This window comes from Gobio gobio (assembly GCF_949357685.1).
Source record: "Gobio gobio genome assembly, chromosome: 6".
Classification (NCBI taxonomy): Eukaryota; Metazoa; Chordata; class Actinopteri; order Cypriniformes; family Gobionidae; genus Gobio; species Gobio gobio.
Genome location: NC_137102.1, coordinates 42724503 through 42747115, shown reverse-complemented (window position 1 = coordinate 42747115; position 22613 = coordinate 42724503). Strand labels below are relative to the sequence as shown.

General features: G+C 41.6%; 1 protein-coding gene across 1 annotated transcript in view; it reads right to left on the bottom strand.

Moving 5' to 3' along the window:
• The window catches only part of cdh24b (cadherin 24, type 2b), a gene marked incomplete at its 5' end in the record, with an annotated part of 109429 nt that extends 88233 nt beyond the window's left edge, over positions 1-21196 (bottom strand). The window contains 2 exons of the mRNA XM_079820463.1: positions 19733-20563; positions 20867-21196. Of these exons, the coding sequence (XP_079676589.1) occupies positions 19733-20563; positions 20867-21196 (1161 nt within the window). The remainder of the gene's footprint in view (positions 1-19732; positions 20564-20866) is intronic.
• Between the last annotated feature and the right edge of the window lie 1417 nt (positions 21197-22613).

The window sequence follows — 22613 nt, the reverse complement described above, 5'->3', positions numbered from 1 at the left end:
AAAAGTCACACAATTTAAGGAGTTATTCACACCATTGTTTTATTATGTAAATATGCACCAGCCGGTCAGATCACATATTATGTAGCATCTCACACATGACACGGCATTCTGCAGTGCTTACGTTTGTTTAAAGCTACACTGTGTGATATTTTCCCCCATCTAGCGGTGGAAAGGTATATGACCATCCAGTGAATAATAGTTTCTGTTCCTCTCAATTCCGATTTCGTTTTAACTCCTACGGCGGCCGATTTAGTCCAAGATTAACATGGCTTCCAGTTCGACCTCGTCCACATTCGACACGGTGCCATCGAGTGTTAAAACGCGAAAGGCGAAGCTTGAATTTACGGGTATGTCCCTCTTTGGCTAATGTGCTTTCAAGATGGGGGGGCAACATGGCGACCCGCATTCGAACCCTTACCCGTATGTATTTTCAATGGCATATTATAAACTTACGAGAATACTTTATTACTTGAAAGAAGTAAATATACATTAATGAGCACATATATTTTTGAAAGAACTAAGTGTTTTTAGCTAAGAATAAACTAAAAAAGTTACACAGTGTAGCTTTAAATGAACAAAAAAAGCATCTTAACACTCTACAGCACAGCGCTGCCCTCAGGCAATGGAAAGTTTTCTTAAAGGGGCACTTCAGCGCTGGGAAGATGAATGTGTATTTAAACTGTGTCATTTATGTAGTAGAAATGTGAAATTGTTTTTGAATTTGGTGCCTTCTAGACTGAGAAAAGACAGAAAATGTATTTTTGTCTCATGTGGATGATAGACAACAATTCCCAGAATGCACTTGCTTCGCTGCCCTACGAGGCCACTCCCTACACCGCCCCTAGCGTCGTTTTGATCTTCATAATAATACAATAATTTCGTTCAGTTAGAGAATAAACATTACAATTAAAAACTGAACGTGTCTTTTCAATAAAGTGAGAGTGAGCCGAACGAAAGTCACAGGACAGGAGTCAGATTTCATTCAGCACGAGAGGGAAGTAAAAGCTGAGCAGAGCTGAGATAACGTTAAGCACGGCTGTCATTCTCAGCGCGTGTCCAGTCTGGCACCTTTTCAGATCGCATATGGAAGCTAAAATTTCATAGGAATTCATTGAAAAGTTGAAACACTCACTTTGCTCCGCATCGCTCCGTTTTGAATGCCTGAGGCCGAACTCATTTACATTCTGTGAGTGAGATCGTTCCCCTATGGGCGAGTTGAAAACATGCGGAACAGCTCCTACTGGCTGTAGTTTTTTGCCTCTGGCCAAAAAAATCCTCTGATGACGCAAAATTACGATATTTGCGTCATCTGAGGATTTTTTCCAGAAATAAAATGCATAATTCTCTCGTCTCAGGGGGATATGAGGGGGGAAAGTACCATAATTCAAATATACTAAGGGGTTTCTACTGATACAAAGCTTAATGCTAAATAACTGAAGTAACTCTTTAAGCGCCTTAATTAGTACATGTTTCTTTAAATGATTGAAACCAATTGGTCAAAATTGGCCAATTGGCCAGAATGGTCAAAAAAGTATCAAAGAACAGTCCAATAAGGTGTGGGAATCACTATCAAGTGATAATGTCCTTTTCTGACACATGGCCACAGGAGGCAAGATTATTTGCTTAAGTAATCTTTTTTTAAATGACATGAACTTTACATAAACATACGGGTGTGTATGAAGGTGTGAAGAACCTTTTGTAAGTTTTTTTGTTTTGTTTTTTTTGCCATGTTTTTCTTTTCGTTTTTAATGTTTGGAAGTTATCACATATTAGCACATATTAGTGCACAAAATAAGCTCTAAATATAGTTGTATTTAAAGATTTTTGATTTCTTGACTTTTAAAAAAAAGATTTGTTATTTTGTATTGCTCTCCAACCATTGTCTTATGATATGTGAATTAATATTTTTTTCTATGATTCTGTACCATTGTTGCACAATGTTGCCCTAAGGCAAGGTAAAAAATAAATAAATGGGGGGGTGGGTGGGCTAAAAAAAAAGTTTTATCAATAAAATGCTTCCAAATGAACCAAGAAATGATTTGGAATAAATGTAGCATTCAAATGTGTGCAGTAGAGGGTTAAGAACTTGCATTTTTCCTCTTTCCACTGCTCATTTTTCAATGCAAAAACACATTCTCTGTGAATAGTCCCTTACAACAAATATGTGAATTTTTCTCATTTTTGGGTGAACTATCACATTAAAGGGTTAGTTCACCCAAAAATGAAAATAATGTCATTTATTCCTCACCCTCATGCTGATCTTCAGAACACAAATTAAGATATTTTTGTTGAAATCCGATGGCTCAGTGAGGCCTGCATAGCCATCAATGACATTTCCTCTCTCAAGATCGACTAATGTACTAAAAACATATTTAAATCAGTTCATGTGAGTACAGTGGTTCAATATTAATATTATAAAGCAACGAGAATATTTTTGGTGCGCCAAAACAAACGAAATAACGACTTATATAGTGATGGCCGATTTCAAAACACTGCTTCATGAAGCTTCGGAGCGTTATGAATCAGCGTTTCGAATCAGCGGTTCGGATCGCGTGTCAAACCGCCAAACTGCTGAAATCACGTGACTTTGGCGCTATGGTTTCTCTCAAATCTCACTAGAGAACATGATTATCCGGTTTGACAAACTTGTGCCATTTATGCAGCTCGAATGCTTGTCATTAACGCAAAAGGGAGACAAAACCAAACACTAAGACATTCTAGAAAATGCAATATTTCACTATTATTATGCTGATCATTTTCACTAATGATCTCAGACTTTTAGACCCCAGTGTTTGTGTTTTCCGCGTTGACCCTCTCTTCCCCTCTTGCGTGCATTTCCAGCTCATTTGCTCCGCAGCATTAACCTTCCGACATTTTCTCATTCCTAGCCCATCTCTCTGTCCATCCGTCATCTCCGCCGCCCACCCCATCGCTCACCTCGGCATCTCAGCATCATTCCCGCATCTTCCTTTATCATTTACCTGTGTGCCCCTCCTTTTCTTCTCTCCCTCTTTCTCTCTCTAATTGCTCTCTCTCTCTCCTGCTGAGCTCCAGCCTGGAGGCTAAATGATTTTCACTGCAAGAGACAGAGTGAAAGAAAACACAAAGCTGTTCCGAAAGAGACATTCCGCAATTATTACTGATGATCTCTCTCGCAGCGTGTGTGTGCTGTAACTGTTGCCCCTGCATGCTCTCTTTTCTGTCGCTCACCCTCTGTGTCTTATTCTCACTTTATTCTCATTTTTACTCATCCCCCCTCCCTTGCTTTGTAGTGATTTTTAATTCTATTTGGATGTGCAGTGTTTTAGAACAGCTTGTTGGCCATGCTTTTAGGAATGAGAAGAGACAGGCCGCTTGTGTGTGTGTGTGTGTGTGTGGTCAGATCACACACGCTTTACCATATTGGCCCCCAAGAGACACACCCCATTAAAATGCCAGTGACAGCCACCATCTACCCCTGCCAACACCTAACATATTCAAAACGCTCCCCGAGTGCTCGAGAAATGAGAAATATAATAACCCAGTGTGCCAGAGCAACAAACGCGTACACAGCACGAAATTTGCACATGCTCCAAGGTTACTCAATTTCACCAGCTTGGAGCTCCACGGTGGCATCCTAACCTCATCTTTTTCATCCCAAAATTACGCCTTGTGCTACAAATGTGCTCCTGTTGAATTCGGTTATAGGTTTTATCAACAGATTGCCTCAGATCTTGGAGTGTTTTGTGCGCAGCAGCACAGGTGGATTCGCTGAGAATCTGCGAAGATTCCCTTGTGACAGTCGGGGGCCCTGGAGCTTGCGGAAAGAGCGCAGGGGTTCAGGCAGCTGGTTGCTGTTGCAGTGTGTCGTTCCTCCAAGCAACAGCTTGAAAGGAGGGCGAATTACATTACAGGTTGCCTGTAGTACCCACCAGCACTGGAGCATACGGTAAGAACACAAGGGCATCAACACGCTCGATAACACACACAAACATTCTTAACATTAATTCATGACATGACAAACAGGTTGCTTCAGTCTAGGGATGGACTGGGACTCAAAGGCCGACACTGAACCATTACAACCCACTGTGGATAATTTCCCACTACACAAGTGAAGCCTTTTTTCACTTCAGAGAAAAACCTACATAATTACATACATACATAATTGTGAGATATAACGCCAGATTGAGAGAAGTCAGATTATAATTTCACACCTGCTCAAAATAACGACAGCTTTTCAGATATGAATTCACATTATGCGATATAAAGTCACATTGGGAGATGTCATAACATGAGATTTCACGAGTTTGTGTGCCCATATAATCTTAGTGAAAGTGGTAAACAGATTTGGCTTGCTGTCTGCTATAGAGGGGCTCGGAGAGGATATTATACCTGAGCTCCGATTGCCCCCCTAAAACAGGCAAAATTGTACAAAAAAGGAGGAGCAGGGGAGGAGGAGGGATGCTGCAAGAACTAACAATGGGAAGAGGTAAGCTGCTGGTTTTATACCTTGGTATTAATTGGAAGATTAGATGGGCGTACTCCTCCCGAAATTACGTTTAATAACTTCACATAAATTTACAGCTGTGAGATATAATGGTACGTTTTCAGATATAATCTTGCATTGTGAGGTATAAAGCCACATTGTGATAATATAAGATATACATTTACAACTGTGAGCTATAAAGGCACATTTTCAAGCAGAGTCACATTATGTGGTATAACTTCCCAATCTTGTGGGAAAAAAGACACAATTGTGAGCCACATTATAAATTCACGATCTTGGGGGAAAAAAGTCACAGATGAGAGATATAAAGTGACAATATGGGATATAAACTCTTGTGAGATGTACTGTAAAGGCAATAAGCCATATTGCGCAAAGTCATAATATAAGATATTAATTCACAACTATGAGATGTAATGGCACATTTTTAGATATAAAGTCACATTGTGAGCTAAAAAGCCACATTGCGATGTCATATTATGAGATATAAATTCACAACCGTGATATACCGACACATTTTCAGACACAGTCACATTATGCAATATAAATTCAGATTGTGAAGTTAAAACTCTCAATTTAGAGATATTAAGTCACAATTGTGAGAAATAAAATCACATTGTGCAAAAAAGGTCATATTGGAAGATTTGAGAAATAAAATTTAATTGTGCGATATAAATTAATCTTGTGAGAAATAAACTCAATTTTGAGAATTATCTTTTTTATTTCCTTAGTGGAGGAACCAAGATTCCAAAATCACATGCATGTACTGTATCACTAACTTGCCTGATGCCTGATATTACCAAACTACCTTTCCAGAGATTTAATGTGAACCTTTGAACCCCACTTTATAAAATGATTTCAGTGTATTTAATGTCTTATACAGCCTTTTACATTGCAAAGGCAGCACAAAATATAATAAATACAATAAACTAAGTATCGCTTATACAACTGAGTGGTCTGATTTTCGATAGACAGGAGACTTTTAAGAAGTCTCATATTTGAACAATTGTTCAATAAACTAGTAAAGGATTTGATTGCTTTCATTATGTGCTTTGACTGGCTTTATTCTTCTGACCTGTAATGTACGGTGCTATTAATATAACACCATACCCCCACTCACCACGTTTGGCCTCTAGCAGGTGAGGAGACTCATGGACAGACAAATAGCAGCCGAAGAGCGATGGGGCAGCCAGCGGCAGGAAAGGAAGTATAACACCCTGTGGTAAGTCAATGAATGACGCCTGGTGGTAACATCACAGTGTGCTACAAGGTCACTTTCAAAAACCTTCCTATGAAACAAACTCCTAACCATTGACCAGGATCCATGGAATTCCTCAAAACAGAAATAATAAAACCAAACCGCTTTCGAATGCACTTAACTATGTGAATGCATGGAACAGTAGTAGTGGATATGAGACCCCAATCTGAAATATCAAAATACTATAGGAGCAAAAGGTTTCAAAAGCCAACCGACTGGAGATAGCTGAGCTGCCATGAAATTACAGAAATCAAGTGTTTGTGAGTGTTTTTAAATGGATTTCATAAAGCATTTGCAACACATGTTATAGTGTTTTGATGCACTTGCCATGAGAGGATTTGAAAAAACGAAATGAAGAAAGTGAAAGATCAAAGCTCAAAATGCTGTTTAGAGATTCTCCTGGACAGAGCGTTATTAGTGGTCTGAGGAGATTTCTGAAGACCGATGTGAATTTGTTATTATTTAACAAATAATTATTTAGGACTAATGGATGTGCTACCTCTCATTTTTAGATATCTGTTAGAGTCTCATTAGCTAATTCAGCTGGAGAAATTACATGAAAACTACTTGTGTAGTTAAAGTGCCGCTAGAGGTCACTTATTCAAAACAAAAGCGTAGCTGATGATGCCTTGATTTTGCAGAGCTTTTATTATGCCGCAGACGACCTCTTCCGCTTCTTCCACTCATGCGTATGTGGGGTAACGCAGCACTGTTTTATCATATAAGATCAGAGACGGACTTAAGTATTTTTACTTTCTACTCCAGTAAATTTTTCAAGTATATATTTTATCAGTGTTTTTCTGTGGAAAACTTTTAATTCATTACATTCCAAAGCATAATTTTTAATGTCATACTTTTTACTGCACTACATTTCATAAATAAAAGTAGTTCCCCTTCGAGGGAACTCGAACTGCGTCATCGTGACGACACTTTGGGGAACGCGCCTAGCGTAAAGCGTCTGAAGAATGAATAGAATCAGCCCAATCCTGATTGGTGTTGCGTCATGACGCAGTATGTGACGGCATACTCGGAAGATACAAAGAGACGTCAGAACACAACAGAGATAGCTTTTTGCTCTTCAGCGTTAGCGCTCTGTGTTGTCAGTCTTATTTGGTGTTGTTGTCTACCAATGTTGTTTTCACAAGCATTTTCTCAGGGCTCGCGAACTCCGTGGCTGGTCCCGTGCCTGTTGAGGCAGCATGGCTGATCAATCATGGGACTCGCGGATGGGTCTGTCAAGGAAACCTGAGAGTGCTGAGGCATCTTCTCCTTCCCTGTGACAGTTCCATTGTTCTCCTTCCCCGTGTGGAAGCCCGCGCTGCGGCTTCTTCTCCCGGAGTGGAGGACCCGATGCGTGAGCTGTCTGATTCTGAGGATTAGACGGGCTCCGTATCGAGGCTCGCCATTTTCCTATGCAAGATTCAATCTCGCGTTGCCAAGGCGGCGCGTAGGTTCGGGTCTGCTATTAAAGTGATACAACGTGACACGGTGAGAAGGCATGTTTTACTGTTGGGTGCGAGGCATGCAGTCAGCTCCTGAGGGTGCTGGCTGTTTTTATTGAGAAATATCTCGACGCGTACTGCCGTGCGCCTTTCGGGTGTTTCAGCCTCGTGCCTGTTTGGCTTTCTTCTCGAGGGATGAAAGCCTATTGTATTATAACGGCTTTAACCACGTTGCTAAGGCAACGTGTAGTTTACGAGTCCGTATAAACACAATAAAACAGTATCGTCTGATGATTATGGCTGCATTTAATTCTGAGGAATTAAATAAAATATGATCTGACTTTGAGGAGTTAGATATTCAGCCTATCATTCAGACCATGTTTCACCGTATTGTGGCTGCATTTAATTCCGAGGATTTAAATTAAAATATGATCTGACACTGCATGAAAAGTGGGATTTTCGTCAGTATGTGGCACTGTAGATTGCCGTGGAACTTCAGGTTTACAACTGTGCACGGCAATTTGCAGGCAACACCGAAAACTGCCGTAAATTGTCGGAAATTGACGTGGGCCTTGCGTGGCAGTTGTCCCCCCATGACCCCCCCTCTCCTTAAATCTAGGGGAGGCTTTAACATGTAAATGAACATGCTGTGAGCTACACAAATGCAAATCAGAGTAGCAGCAGGGGGAGTTTTATCTAGGTTCTGAATTTTTTTAACTAAAACATTTTAAGTTAAATGTACTCGTTTTAGTTCACATAACTAAATTTTTAGGGCAACCAATTTTTTTAAGTAGATTCAACTTGTCCGGGCTAACAGAGTAGATTAATTACTCTGTATGTCATTATCAATAACCAATGTTATGTAAAAAAAAATACACACAAAATAAAAAGTTACGGTGTTATGCCTATATGTAATTGAAGCACTTTTGCCACACCCATTAACTTAAATAAAGTGAAAATAAATATAATAGGTTTTTCTGGAGCTCCTTGGTGGTCAGGAACCTCAAAGAGGTTGAAGAATATAGGGATAAATTAAGCCCCTCTGTGGACTGATTTCCAGACTCTTGTGATTCTCTATCTCTCTCTCACACACACACACACACACACACACAATCACACGCACTCACACACACACACACACACACACACACACACACACACACACATCTGTGCAGGCAGACACACACACACACACACACACACACGCACACACAGCCAAAATATACATCAACATTTTTTTATTTTATTCACCTCTTAACATTCTTTTGTTTCATTTTCTTGTTAATTTAATACATTCTTTGTAAACTGTCATAAACTGACTATATCAAGACAATCAATCCTAATCCCATCAAATTTGTGAGCGAGAACTGTAGTCTGTACATGCATGTGGTACTAAATACATTTTCCATTCTGTCCAGGAAAATGTATTAATACAGAGTTTTTTCATTAATTCTGGAAAACATCCTTATAACAATGCATGTGATTGGAGGAGCCCGACGAGCTTCTCGCCCTCGTCCAATCACGTGCGAGGTCATGGCCATGACGCGTACAAAGCGTGAAGACGAGCTTTAAACAGACGTGTTTTGGACTTTGGACTTTTTTATACATTTCCTGTGTTTTTGCTGCTTTATCTTTTTCGTGATCAACAATGACAGGGCGCTGTCTCGCCTTCAGCTCCCCTTCAACTCCTCTGTATGGACGCGACCAACTTTTTCGACTAATTTTCAGCTGTCTGACGTCTTCACAACTCTGAGGCAAACTGCAGGGGCTATGAACCAGAGCATGGGTAATGTAACGTTACGATTGAAAGAATATGCTTTTATTCAGCTGTATAAGGAAATGGATGCATTAATAGATCCGAGCTTAAAACTGCAAATTTTGTTTACACAGACTATCCTCGCCTCATAATGAAGCCATGACCTCTTATCTGCTTGGAGCGATTTCCACGAGTCCAGATCAAGCCTGTAGTGCTCCTGTCAGAAATTGAAGCCTCTGCGCCTCGATCGCCCCCCGGTGGCCGGTCCCAGTATAGCTCCTAAACCCCACCCCTCCATGTATTTGAATGGACGCGAGATACACTAAACAATTCAATTACACTTCAAATAATTGTTTCCTAAAGATGGTTTCTGTCATTTTAGGCAGTTTTTATTACGATAATTTCATTTCAAGTGTTCGTTTTTTAAATAAGTTTAGTTTTAGTGAGTTATTTGATGCTATAAAAATGGGGGGTGTGACGTCATGATTGACAGCTGAGATTGACGGCTTCTCTGAGTGAAGTTGTCACTGAGGCACTAACTGACTTTTTTCGGGATTTTTGGGAGGAGATTGGAGCTTTAGCTTTAATTTCTACTTTTCCATAACTGTTTATTTCACACCAACACAATGAATTATTCTGCATCTGCGAGAGTGTGGGCGGTCTTTTGATAATCGCGCCTCTACTTCCTGTTCTCTACTGCGCAACTCCGGTCCCGAGATCGCTACTGCGCAGACTCGGTCCCAAGATGTCAGCGCCGTGAGTGGGCCTATGAAAGCTTCAACTATGGTCAGCGGAAGTCAATGAAGTCCATATTTTTTTACGGTCTATGGTCCAGATTTAACCGCTGATAACGACGACATTGTGTGTAAGTATAACTTCTAATGTTTTTCTCATTCCTTGTTTAATTTTACTGTGACTGTTTTTATTAATACCAGTCTCATGTAATTGTTTTCCAGCTGCCTGTAAGACGTATTATGAATCGACACGCCGGAGCTTCAGATACAAACAACCTGAACTTGTATCGCAGGCGGAAACTGCAAAGTTTAGCTCGGAGTCGATCAAGAAGAAAAAGGGTAAGATTTATTATATTAGATCCGTTTTTTGTCAATGTGAGTATTTTTCAGGTTGCTTATTGTCTTTATGGATTGTATTACAGTTGCTGGAAGCGAGACGAAGTGCGCTGGCTGAGGATGAGGTGGACATTTGGAAGTCCGCGCCCATTGAACTCATATCTGATGAGGAAGACGGCATTGTTGACGGGTTGTCTGGATGGATTGTGCGACCACCACCCTCTCGCAGCCTGGAGCTCTCCGAACTCTGTGCCACTTTGCAATCCAGATTAGAGGCGATACCGAAATACAGGTCAACTCACCATATACGCCTGTGTTTCCCGAATGTGTTGGGCTCTTCTTTTTGACGTTTGGAGGACAACATAAGAGACATTACTGCTGCACTGTATATAGTTGTGTGTTTAACAATAAAACTCTTTCTTTGAATAAACAGCGGTGTGTTTATAAATTAAGCTCTTTCTTTGAATAAACGGCACGGTCCGGGCATATTTTCCCATATATTCCTTGATGGTATGAATAGTGTTGTTCATAGCACAATAACATTAATATAAAACATAAATTATTACAACATAAATTATATATTTATTATTATTATTATTGGGGTTTACATTTATAATGAGCCAGGGTGACCAATAATGATTGGTTTGCAGTGATCTGCCAACCAATCACGAGGGATTTTTCTTGTTTAAAAGTAGTGGCTTCAGCCAATACTGAGTGAGTAAATTCAAGTCAGGCCGTTGACTCTCTGGTTTCGCTGCTATTCATATGCTAATTAGAGGCGTCGTACCTCCGCGGTCTCTCCGCGGGGGGCTCTCCACCTACGTCATGGTTCGTTTGCGACAATTTGTGGCACAGACGAACGCGACGTTCGCTGCCTCTAAATTGTCGAAAACTGCTGAAAATTAGGGAGATTTCCGGGAGTCTACAGGCGTTTACGGGGTCGAAAATCCCACTTTTCATGCAGTGTGACTTTGAGGAGTTAGATGTATTTTTTACTCAGCCTATCATTCAGACCAGGTTGCACGGGTTGGGTGATTATGATGACATTTAATTCTGAGGAATTGAGTGTCATGTTATCTGACTTTGATAAGTTAGATACTTTTAATCAGTCTGTCGCCCAAGTGTGTTTGACTTGTCTGGATATTCATCTAAGATGGGAGCAATCATGCATGGGCAGTTCCTGAGGGGGCTGCTTCCATGCATGGTGAGGCTGCTCCTCCTGGAGCCCTCCGGAAGTTGATGTCGTTCTCGCCGCCTTATGGCCTGTGGGACACATCAGTTTCAGGCAATTGCTAATCGCAGTGTCCGCCCTAGTGTTGCGGCCCTGTCGAGCTGCTCCCTTAGATGAGGCCCCTGCTGGCCAGCCCCCTCTCCCGGGTAGGAGCGATCGAGGTCGCCTCCCCTGTGGAGATTTTGGGAATCAATGCTGTGCTCCCGCCGTCTAGTACGCTTCGGGCCACATCGTTTCTAGTACGCACACCAAAAATCTTCCTCGATTTCATCCTGCCGGTTAGCCGTTTCAGGGGGTCGGGGAGGAGGCTCGGTTGACACCCGAGGCCGGCCTCGAGAGGCTGGTTCCCTTAGCAGATTATCTCGGCGCATGGTTATGCCTCCGAATATATCTGCACGCGCAGATGCCTTCGTTCCCTCGTCATATGGAAGAAGCCTTGGTTCCTGTCCCAGGGGCCAGTGTTGGGAGCGTCCTGTTGCCGGAAGACCGTTTCAACAGACGCATCCCTCACTGGTTGGGGCGCGGTCATGGAAGGCCGCTTTTCCAGAGGTCTGTGGGAGACCCAGCATTCTTCCTGGCACATCAACAGCCTGAAAAGCTCTGAGGAGCTTTCTCTCTGACCTCCGCGGCCACCATGTCCTGATACGATCCGACAACATGTCGGCTGTATCGTATCTAAACCACCAGGGGGGCCTGAGGTCGCGCCCTCTTTGCAGACTGGCGCATCAGGTTCTCCTGTGGTCCCAGGGGAGGTTGTCATCCCTCAGGGTGATGTACATCCCCGGGGACCAAAATCAGGGAGCAGACATCCTGTCGAGGCTGGAGCTGAGGTCCGGGGAATGGCGACTCCACCCCGAGGTGGTGGAAGCCATGTGCGAGCGGTTTGGCCCGGTGGAAGTGGATCTCTTCGCGTCTCGAGAGACGTCCCACTGCCCACTGTGGTTCTCTCTCGCCCATCCGGCCCCGCTGGGGGGCCGAGGCTGCGTCTGTATGCTTTTCCTCCGATCACTCTGCTCCCAGGAGTTCTGGAGCGTGTCCACCGGGAGGGCATCAGCCTTCTCTTAGTCGCATCCCGGTGGCCCACTCGAGTATGGTTCTCCGACATCATCAACCTGCTGGACGTCCCTCTGAGGAGGGACCTGCTATCTCAGGCCTGGGGCACTATTTTCTACCCCCGGCCAGAGGTGTGGGGTCTCTGGGTCTGGCCCCTGAGGGGGCCCAGTACCTAGGAGAGGGCCTGTCGGCGGGTGTCGTGGAGACCCTACTCAGCTCCAGAGCTCCTTCCACCAGGAGGTTGTACAGCCTGAAGTGGAATGTATATTCCACTTGGTGTAGAGAGCGGGAGGTGAACCCAGTTATCTGCCTGGTGGCTTCAGTGCTGGAGTTCCTTCAAGACCGCTTCTCCGCCGGTCTTTCCCCGTCCACACTTAAGGTGTATGTGGTTGCCATTGGGGCTTTCCACGCACCTTTAGGTGATGGGCCGTTGGGAAGGCACCATCTGGTTGTACGATTCCTCCGTGAGGCTCGGAGGATGAGGCCTGCGGCTCGTTCCAGAGTCCCAACATGGGACCTGGCGGTGGTGCTCGAGGGGTTGGCTGAGGCCCCCTTTGAGCCGCTGGAGTCGGCTGAGGCGAGAATACTGACCTTCAAGGTGGCCTTTCTCCTTGCCATCACTTCTCTGAGGAGAGTGGGGGACCTCCAGGCCTTGGCTATCATGCCAACCTGCCTGGAGTTTGCCCCTGGCGGAGTTAAGGCCCTCTTGCATCCCAGTCCGAGCTATGTGCCCAAGGTGCCATCTAATGTGGCACGGTCAGTGGTTCTTCAGGCCTGCCATCCTCCACCTCACATGACGGCGGAAGAGAGCAGACTTCACCTCCTCTGCCCCGTGCGAGCATTGAGGATTTATCTGGAGAAGTCTGCTCAGTGGAGAAAGTCAGACCAGTTGTTGGTGTGTTTTGGTTCACCCAAGAAGGGGCTGCCTGCTTCAAACAGACAATCAGCATATTGTTGCATATTGTTGCCCTTGACTGTTCGAGTTGCTTCTATTGCCCTCATTTGTTAGTTGCTAGAGATCTGCGAGACGGCTGGATGGGCCACTCCGCACACCTTCATTGGATACTTCGGTCTGCATCTCCCTGAGACGCCTGGTGGTAGAGTGCTTGCCCCCTAGCCCAAAGTGTCATCACGATGACGCAGTTCGAGTTCCCTCGAAGGGGAACGTCTCGGGTTATGACTATAACCCTTGTTCCCCGAGAAGGGGAACGAGACACTGCGTCTCGTGTCCGCCCAATCAGACAGAGCGTTCGGTTCATCGCAGAACGCTATCTCTGTTGTGTTCTGACGTCTCTTTGTATCTTCCGGGTATGCCGTCACATACTACATCATGACACAACACCAATCAGGATTGGGCTGATTCTATTCATTCTTCAGACGCTTTACGCTAGGGGCGTTCCCCAAAGTGTTGTCACGATGACGCAGCCTTCTCGGGGAACAAGGGTTATAGTCATAACACGAGACGTTTTTTTTTACCTTGAAAACTTAATTACATTAAAAATGTTGTACTTTCTTACTTGTACTCGAGTAAAAACCTGATGTGAATTTAACCGCGAACCGCACACACACACACACACACACACGCTTGCTCGGCCCGATCAGTGAATAACCGCAACCCGTACACACATACACACACGCGCAAAAAAGGAATGTTATTTTTGTATTACTTGGTCGGCCCGATGTGAATATAAACGCGAACCGTACACACACACACACGCTTGGTCGGCCCAATCAGTGAATATAACCGAGAACCATACACACACACACTCTTTGCGAGCCCTGGAGTTACAAGTCCGAGTCTGATCACGAATGAACCAATAACACCTAAAATAAAGGATTATCCAGCCTGACAGCGTGCTAAGGTATGTAATCAATATCAAACGATCTGTAACAATGCAATACTATCACATATAAAAAATATGTTTTACTCACATAAGTGTGTTGCACCATTCCTGTCGGATCCAATATAGAAGGCACAGCATTGTGTTTTAATCTCAATATGTCTGCAAATCCAGTCTCGACCTCTATCTTGTTTACAATCAATTCCGCAGTGAAATTAAGCGAACAAACGTGCAATGTCTTACACACGTGAGCTGCAACCGGCATCGTTTAGCTCCATGAGTCGGTGGGCGGGCTTGAGGCAGTGCTTCTGCATCCTATTACATCAGTGGTCGACATATGGTGAGAGCTCTCGTTTTCTGGGCCTGGTGTCTATAAAAGCTTTTCTTTGACTAACAAGGACGTTTTCAGCTCTGAAACTTACAGGATATTCTTATATCACGATATATCAAAGGCTCAAAGGAAAGTTGATTTCTCAGTTCATCACCCCTTTAAACAACAAGCTGCTGAGCTATAAAACAATGATTAGTTTTCTGTTGATGAATGCATCCAAACAGTTGCTCACCTGTCTAATAAAACACACAATATATTAAAGTGTCTTTGGTGTTTCCATAGTTTCTACAAAATAATCGAGGGTAACGTGGTATGATGTAATTGATAGATAAAATTGCTTATTTCTCTGGATTTAAACATTCTTGGAAACATCTGGGATAATGTAAGTACATAAGTCAACAAAATATATAACATTGTTCTAGTGGTTTTTGGATATTTTAATACAAAAATCGTACATAGCGTGCCTTTAACTTGGCTTTACTTACACATACTGTTTCTAGTCCTCCTCACCTAATTTCTCAGTTCTATCAGTGCTCGAAGTGGGAAAAGCAGATTTAAATTTGCTTTAAAAATTGGTTCTGCCCCCTACACAGACATCTACCTACCTATCTATCCCATTCAGAATTTAATTGAAAAAGTCTTTTAAAATCCAATTTAACCAGATCAAACAACAGACGGACTGTTGGGTGGAATAACAGATTGACAGACAGACAGATAGGAACCAGATAAATAGATGCCAAACAAGTTGCCGACAAAACAACTGTGGAATTCTAAATCTGATTTGTAAACCACAACATTTCAAATCAAAGCCAATCAAACACAACTCAGAGGAGGGTAAAGGGCTGAGACATAATCAAGAGACCCCAAGCACCACAACATCACTTCCAAAAACACAAAACCACAGAGGAATGATGGTGTTTGCAAGCATTTCAAGTACCAAATCTCAATCATGCCACTTTTATTTTGTAAATCCAAATTATGCCTGTTAGGAACAGTCTAAAGAGACTCGCGGCTTTAAGAGACCATTGTTCTGATAGATTCATACAATAGAGTGCAAATTTGTTTCCCTGTGTGTCACACCCTGCCACTGCTTTTGAATGCAAAAGATGTGCTAATTTATGTCCATACATTAAGATCAAGAAGGAAATGCATTCATTATGGAATTACAGAGGAGCATATATTGTTATCATAAAGCCCCTGCATATGCTCACTGGCAATAAGTCCTCTGACATAAACATATGGATGCTTGTTATGCCAACCCCCCAATTTGATTATCATTTAACGCAACCATAATTGCGTATAATTGATGTTACCTACCATAAAATATGTTAAAATGCATAATGGGCCAGTGCTGTATTTATAGACGCCATAATGAGTGTATGAACATGCGCTCCAAATGCTGAATCTGTGCTTAGCATCACGCTGTAGATTGAGTACGCAGTGGCACTTGGCACGTCTGCCGCGGGGCTACATAGTTCACTTCAGCCCTTTATTAAATCATAATCATCTCAGTTATAAAGCGCAGCAAAACACGTCCCCATTGATTCAGCAGACAGCAGTGCAAGCGGCTCCGCTCCGCATAGGGCCGAAGCAGCAAGATTAAGCATCCATAAGAGCATTAGGACACATAAGAGCATTAGGTGTGTACGTACACACACAACACATGCTCAGGCTCTGAACAGGTTCAGCCGCAGTGTTAGATACCGTGAAGGATGCTCAGAGAGCAGGGAACTATCAGTGACAGCATTGCCACCTGTAAGCACACCATATTGGCTCTAATGACATACAGGACTGTCCATCTGTAGTAATGGTCAACAGCACCTAAGGCATTTTCAGTCTCATAATTCCCCATTCCTTCATTCTGCTGCTTTCCCCTGCGCCCTCTTTTTCTTTCTGCTGTCCACGAGCCCCTAATGAAGATCAATGCTTGTCTTCTTAGCCACTCTAAACAGCCATCCCGTTTGAGTGCAGTGATCAAATGTGTCTAAAACTATTGGGTGGATGTGTCTGGCTCTGGAGCTGGGTATTAACAGCACGGGGGTTCCATTAAATGCTGCAGGAGCCAACTCACAGACAGGAAGACGTCCCAGAAGAGAACACAAGAGGGTTTTTTTTTTATATCCCACAGTGCCGTCTGACTGCCTCAGGCAGACACGCAGAATCATCATCATTCATTTACTCAACATATTACCCCACCGCCTTCCTTAGCACTCAAACTGCAGCTCAGGGAGACGGTAAGTGGAAAAAGAAGAGTGATGGAAATAGAGAGGTGGAGACTGTGAAACAATGTCAGATATACAAAGTTTTGATCTGTTAAATGCATGTTTTCCATCATCTTAAAGACCTTTTCATCTAAAGGCTTGGAATTTAATACTTTAGTGCACTACAAAAATCTTTTTCTTTTTTTCAAAACAAGTTCAAATAAAAATTATGAAAGCAAATAAATAGAAATACAATTATTTTACTGATCCCAATTTTTCTTGTTTTAAATCAAAACCCCAAAAACCTAAAACAAATTGTATTTATTCTTAAAGGGGTCAGATGATGCTATTTTGAAAGATCATTATTTTGTGTATTGGGTGAATATTTTAACATGCTTTAATGCTCAAAAAGATAAATAATTTTTCACACACTGTTCATTATTGTAGCTCCTCAATGCCCAGTCTTTCTAAAGCACATTGATTTCTACAAAGCCCCTGCTTCCAAAAAGCGCAGGGTGCTCTGATTGGCTAGCTGACTCAGTGTGTTGTGATCGGCTGAACACCTCAAGCGTGTGTCAGAAATGTAATGCCCCTTACCATAATCACGAGCTTCAGCTTTCAAAAAGACATTTTTCGTCAAAGACAAAGTCGTCAGTTTTACCATATCAGTTCTAGTCCGAGAAAATGCAGATGACCAAGCCGATCGATCGGAATAACTTCAGCATAACATTGTACTCTCCCAGGTACAGGAAACTGTCCTCCGTAAAATATGCTGCACCCACATGAACATTTGGTTTGAACTGTTCTGGAAGAGTTAATCTTAACCACTGATTCCTTAATGCGTCCACTTTTGCTTTCGCATAGAAACACAGAGCGCCTCCACGACATGGCGGCATCATTACAAAACCTTAAGCCACGCCCCATCTTTTTGCGTATACATTTTGGGCGGCATTATGCAATTATTTTCACATAGTGACTTAGGTGTGAGGGAGAATTTGATCGAGCCGTTTAAGCTAGGTCTGGATCTGCCTCTTCTTTTGGATAGAGTAAATCTTTTTGTGGGAGACTTTGAACTTTGTAACGTTGCAAATCTTATACACGCACAAACAGCTACATAACACATTAAACATGAAAATGCATCATGTGACCCCTTTAAAAGGAGAAAAATTTTTCACTTAATTTACTTTTTTTTTTAAGCTTAAAGGTGCAGTGTGTAGTATTTATGAGGATCTATTGACATAAATGTAATATAATATACATAACGTTGTTTTCAGTGGTCTATAAAGACCTTACATAATGAATTTTTATGTTTTTATGACCTTAGAATGAGCCATTTCAATCTTCATACACCGCAGGTTAAATCGCCATTTTACGCCGTCATGTTTCTACTGTAGCCCTAAATGGACAAACTTCTCTACAAAGCGCTAGCTACCCTCTGCTGTCTCAGACGACGACATCTTTGTTCTGTCTGGGCCACTGTAGCTTCTCTATGTGCTTCGAAAAGGAGGGGTGAGCGTTAGACGATTGCAATTCACAACCCCACCGCTAGATGTCACAAAAATGTACACAGTGCACCTTTAAATGCCTGAATTTATTATCTAACACAAAAAGCAAATGAAGATGTTTAAATGTATTTACTGGGTAACAGGACAAAAATATTGATAAAAAATGACTAGGCAGTATCTCTATTAATTCCTAGTGTATGAGAAATATAATTTTTTAAAATTCTTTTTAGAAAAGAAATTACATAAAAAATATGAATTCAAAAAGTAACAAATAACAATAAAAAATTGTAAAAAATAAATAAATAAATAAATGTATAAAATAAAATATTTAAAATATAATGAATGGTTGAGTTTGTAAAGCTGTTATCAAGGCAAATGGTTGCGAAAAACTAAAATATAGTTTATGGATTATTGTAGATAGTTTTGCTTTGCATAATTCCAATATATATATGTCATTATGTCATTTCATAATTTACATTAATAATTATTCAAAAGATCGTATTAAAGAATGTATGTCTAAAATTTGACTGATACTGCAAGCCATGCGCACAGTTCAACACTTTGATCCCCAAACTGGGTCAGTAACAGAGTATGACTCATAGAAGAGAGGGCAGGTAACATAAAGTTTTTATGCTCCACCACTGGGCTTTTGATATTCTGATGAGAAGAGCAATTGTTCATCACAGCACATACTGTAGCATTAACAGAGTAGAATCAGCGGCTGATTAAGAGGCTGATTGAAACATTATTCTGTGACCTGCAGAGCTCGGCTTCTTCATTCCTCGGGATTCAAAAAGGCAAAGATAGCAAGAAAAAAAGACTGGGATAATGTGACTAATGCTATTTAGATCAGTGATGTGATAAATGTTCAGACATGATGTTCTGTGGGAGACGTCGTTCAGTCTCAGTGTGTGAGATTTTTTTTTTCAATTCGCTGTCTTGAGGGTCATAGTGGCTGGTGATCTTTGATTTTCCTGTGCCAAATTGATTCATCTTAGCTCATTATTTAATTAGGATAAGTGGTTATTTAGATATATTCAAAATCAATGTCTATTAAAAGTTGATTGCAATGAGTTGTGTGTTAAAGGGAAAGTTCACAGAAAAGTCATCATCAAATAATTTACAGAATGTTTCATGATTGTCAGCGGGGTCCAAAACAACACTGGGCCACAGTCTTTTGTTGTATAGTCAAAAAAAAAAACAACAACACACACATATATATATATATATATATATATAGTAATATAGTAAAATATATAGTGAAATAAAGTCAAACTATTCTTCAAATGTTTGGGGTCAGAAAGATAATAATAATAATAATAATAATAATAATAATAATAATAATAATAATAATAATAATAATAATAATAATAATTTCTATATTTTTGATCAAATAAATGCAGCCTTGATGGGCATAAGATAACTTTTTTACAGACCCCAAACTTTTGAACATTAGTCTACATGACTGTATTGACGTGGCAGTGAGTAAATTAAATTTTAAGAATTAAAATTTTTGAGTAAACTGTCCCTTTAATGGAATTATAATAAGTTCATTTCTTACCCTTCCAATGAGCACTGGTTCTGGACCGGCATACTCCTCAATGACAAAGAACTGGTTCCAGATCCAGCTTCGTCGACTTCTAGATCGAGAGATTTCCCCTATTTGTTGATTTCGCCCCTCAACTTCATCCTCATCCATTTCTTGGAAAACCAGGCCCTGTCCACCTCTGCCAAGGCGAGAGTCCACAGTCATTTCTCCGCTCTCCTCCACCTCCTTCCTTCCCCATTCTGGGTCTGGTGGGAGTTTTAGGATGTGACTGCTGTCAATGGGTTCTGAAATTTTAATCAATGGATTCTGAGTGACACTGAATGGCAGAAGAGTGCTCTGATCTGATTCCTCTTTAACATCAAGACTCCCCTCAGTCAGTGAGCTGAAAACGTCAGGCAGAGGACCTGAGTCGATCTGAGACGGCGTGTGCGATATGCCCATATCTCTCTGACCAGCGAAGGGATTCGTCTCGGTGCTGGCCATGATCTCACTTTGGGGAGTTGATGCTATGCGAGTTGTGAAGTGTTTGTACTTCCATGAAGCAGTGACGGGTACACCTCTCACATCCGTTTTTCTGTCCTCCTCTCCTAGATCCATACTGAATCCGCTAAATTGTTTATAGAGAGTGTGAACAGTCTGATCCGAAATTAGACTGGCATTTGTAAAAGTGCTTGAATGTAGCTCTGCAGTCTGGTTATCCGCGTTAAACAGTTCAGGAACGCTTGTCCTGTCTTGTTTTTTCAGTTTGAGCGCCTCCATCTGACTGTGATCCATGTTGATCAGATCCCTTTTCCTGCTGTGACTCATTTTGCCTGGAATATTTAGACCTGGAACACTCTGAAGCTGAGAATTCACAATCCGTACAAGGTTTTCCTTAGATATTAGTTTTAATAAGCTTCCAGTGAGATTCAATTTTCGAGGCAAATCTGGAGCGACTACCTTTGTACCTGCTGTAGTGTGAATGGCAAAATTTGAACTCGATCTGGATCTTGAAGGGATTTTGAATCTTGTTCTATTGAAGTGCATGCCAGAGGTTGTCCTGTGGTGCTTTGGGATCCATTTGTCAACCCTTCCACCTTTCCTTGTGTTATTTCTGCTCCTTTTTAACTCTAAAATGTCTCTAGAGTCATCAATTGGTGCTTGTACCTTAAAATCAGCTTGATCGGAGTCTTCATTTATTTGTACAGGTGGTTTGGCATTGAACCCAACAAAGTTTTCCTTGGTGAAGACGGGAGAAGCTCCATGGCTCTGGTGAGCTGTAATCTGCTCTTCAATTTCCTCAGGAGCAATCAGTTCTTTGAGTCTTGTCATTGTATTTCCATTCCTCTCCAAACTTGTATCCCATTGGTCAGTTGCTCCATTTCCCGTATGCTGGGTCTGAATTGAGCTCACCCCTCTTCTCCGAACAATCTTACTGACACAGGCTCCTCCTACAAAACAGAGGGACACCAATAGGAGCAGCCTCCTGTCAATCATGTCGTCTTATTGTGATGTATTAATTTAAAGAACAACTGATGAAAAGACGTGTTCGCTTTCCAGTTGTCTTCATTCTTTCGTTCTTCTCTTCTCACTCTCCTTCACTCATTCCTCCATTACACCACCTTCATCCAGCTCTGGAGAGTGTACGTCAGTCACTGTTGTGTTCACTTTATGTATTTCCCTCTATCTAGCAGAGCTTCTGTGTTTTGGTGCCGGTGAAACGTTTTACTCAGTTTCCCACAGAGGGTTGGATGCCCTGAGAGAAAAGATAAAGAAAATTAAGTTAAAACTTTAATCATTGCGGTATGTTAATTAAAAGTGGAACGACAAGGCAAGGTAGCAGAACACACAGCCAGGCTGATTCATTAACGTATGAGTAATCGCAAGACAGTAACATCGGCATCATCATTACAATTCAATATGAGCCAAGATGGCTGATTTTTTTTGTACTGTCAGATGTCTAAGGCATCATCAGAAGGCTTATAGGAAAATTGTGTTATGGCATTTCATTTGTGGTTATCTGATACAGGTCTAGTCGGTAGCGCACACAGTTATACTGACTGTACTGTGTAATAAAAGCAAAACTGACTACTGTAGCAGGCGGAGCCAGAGGGGCACTGTGGGACTATGGATGATGCGTTATATGGGAAAAGACATTCAGGTACAGGAGTGCAAGCCAAATATCGCTAAATTTAGACCCTCAAAGATTAAATATAAATAACACAAATATATAAATAAATACATACACATAAATAATTTACGCTCTTATTGTATTGTATTATGTTCAATCACTCTCACATCAGTGGTGCTTTGATATATATTGGGTCAAATAACAAGATGGATTAAAATTATTTAAAATAAGACAAAACAAGCTTGAAAATAAGCTCAAACATGCAGACCAGGGATCTCATATGAAGGAATTTTAAAGGTGTGTTTTTTTAGACCTGAAAAAGTCATTGAAATGAATAAAACCTTATAAAGTAGACTGCAGTAACCTGTCTCAATGAATACAGGACAGTGGAATTAACACCAGTAATCATGAAGTGCCTGTAAAGGTCCTCAAGTTCATCAAAACTGTTCTCCCACCCACTTCGCCAATACTGATATATTGTGACACCCCTAATTAACACGATAAAGTGTTTACATTTTGTAAATATCACAATTATAACCAGTACTGGTATATTGTGACAGCCCTAGTGTGTGCAGTACCATGCAATGACAATAAAATGAATCTTAAATGGTTAGTTCACCCAAAAATTGAAATTATCCCATGATTTACTCACCCTCGGAGGGTGAGTAACTCCGACAAAATCGGAGTTATATTCAAAATGTCCAGGCTCTTCCAAGCTTTATAATGGCAGTGACGGTTGGGTCATTTTTGAAGTCCATAAAAGTACATCTGTCCATCATAAAA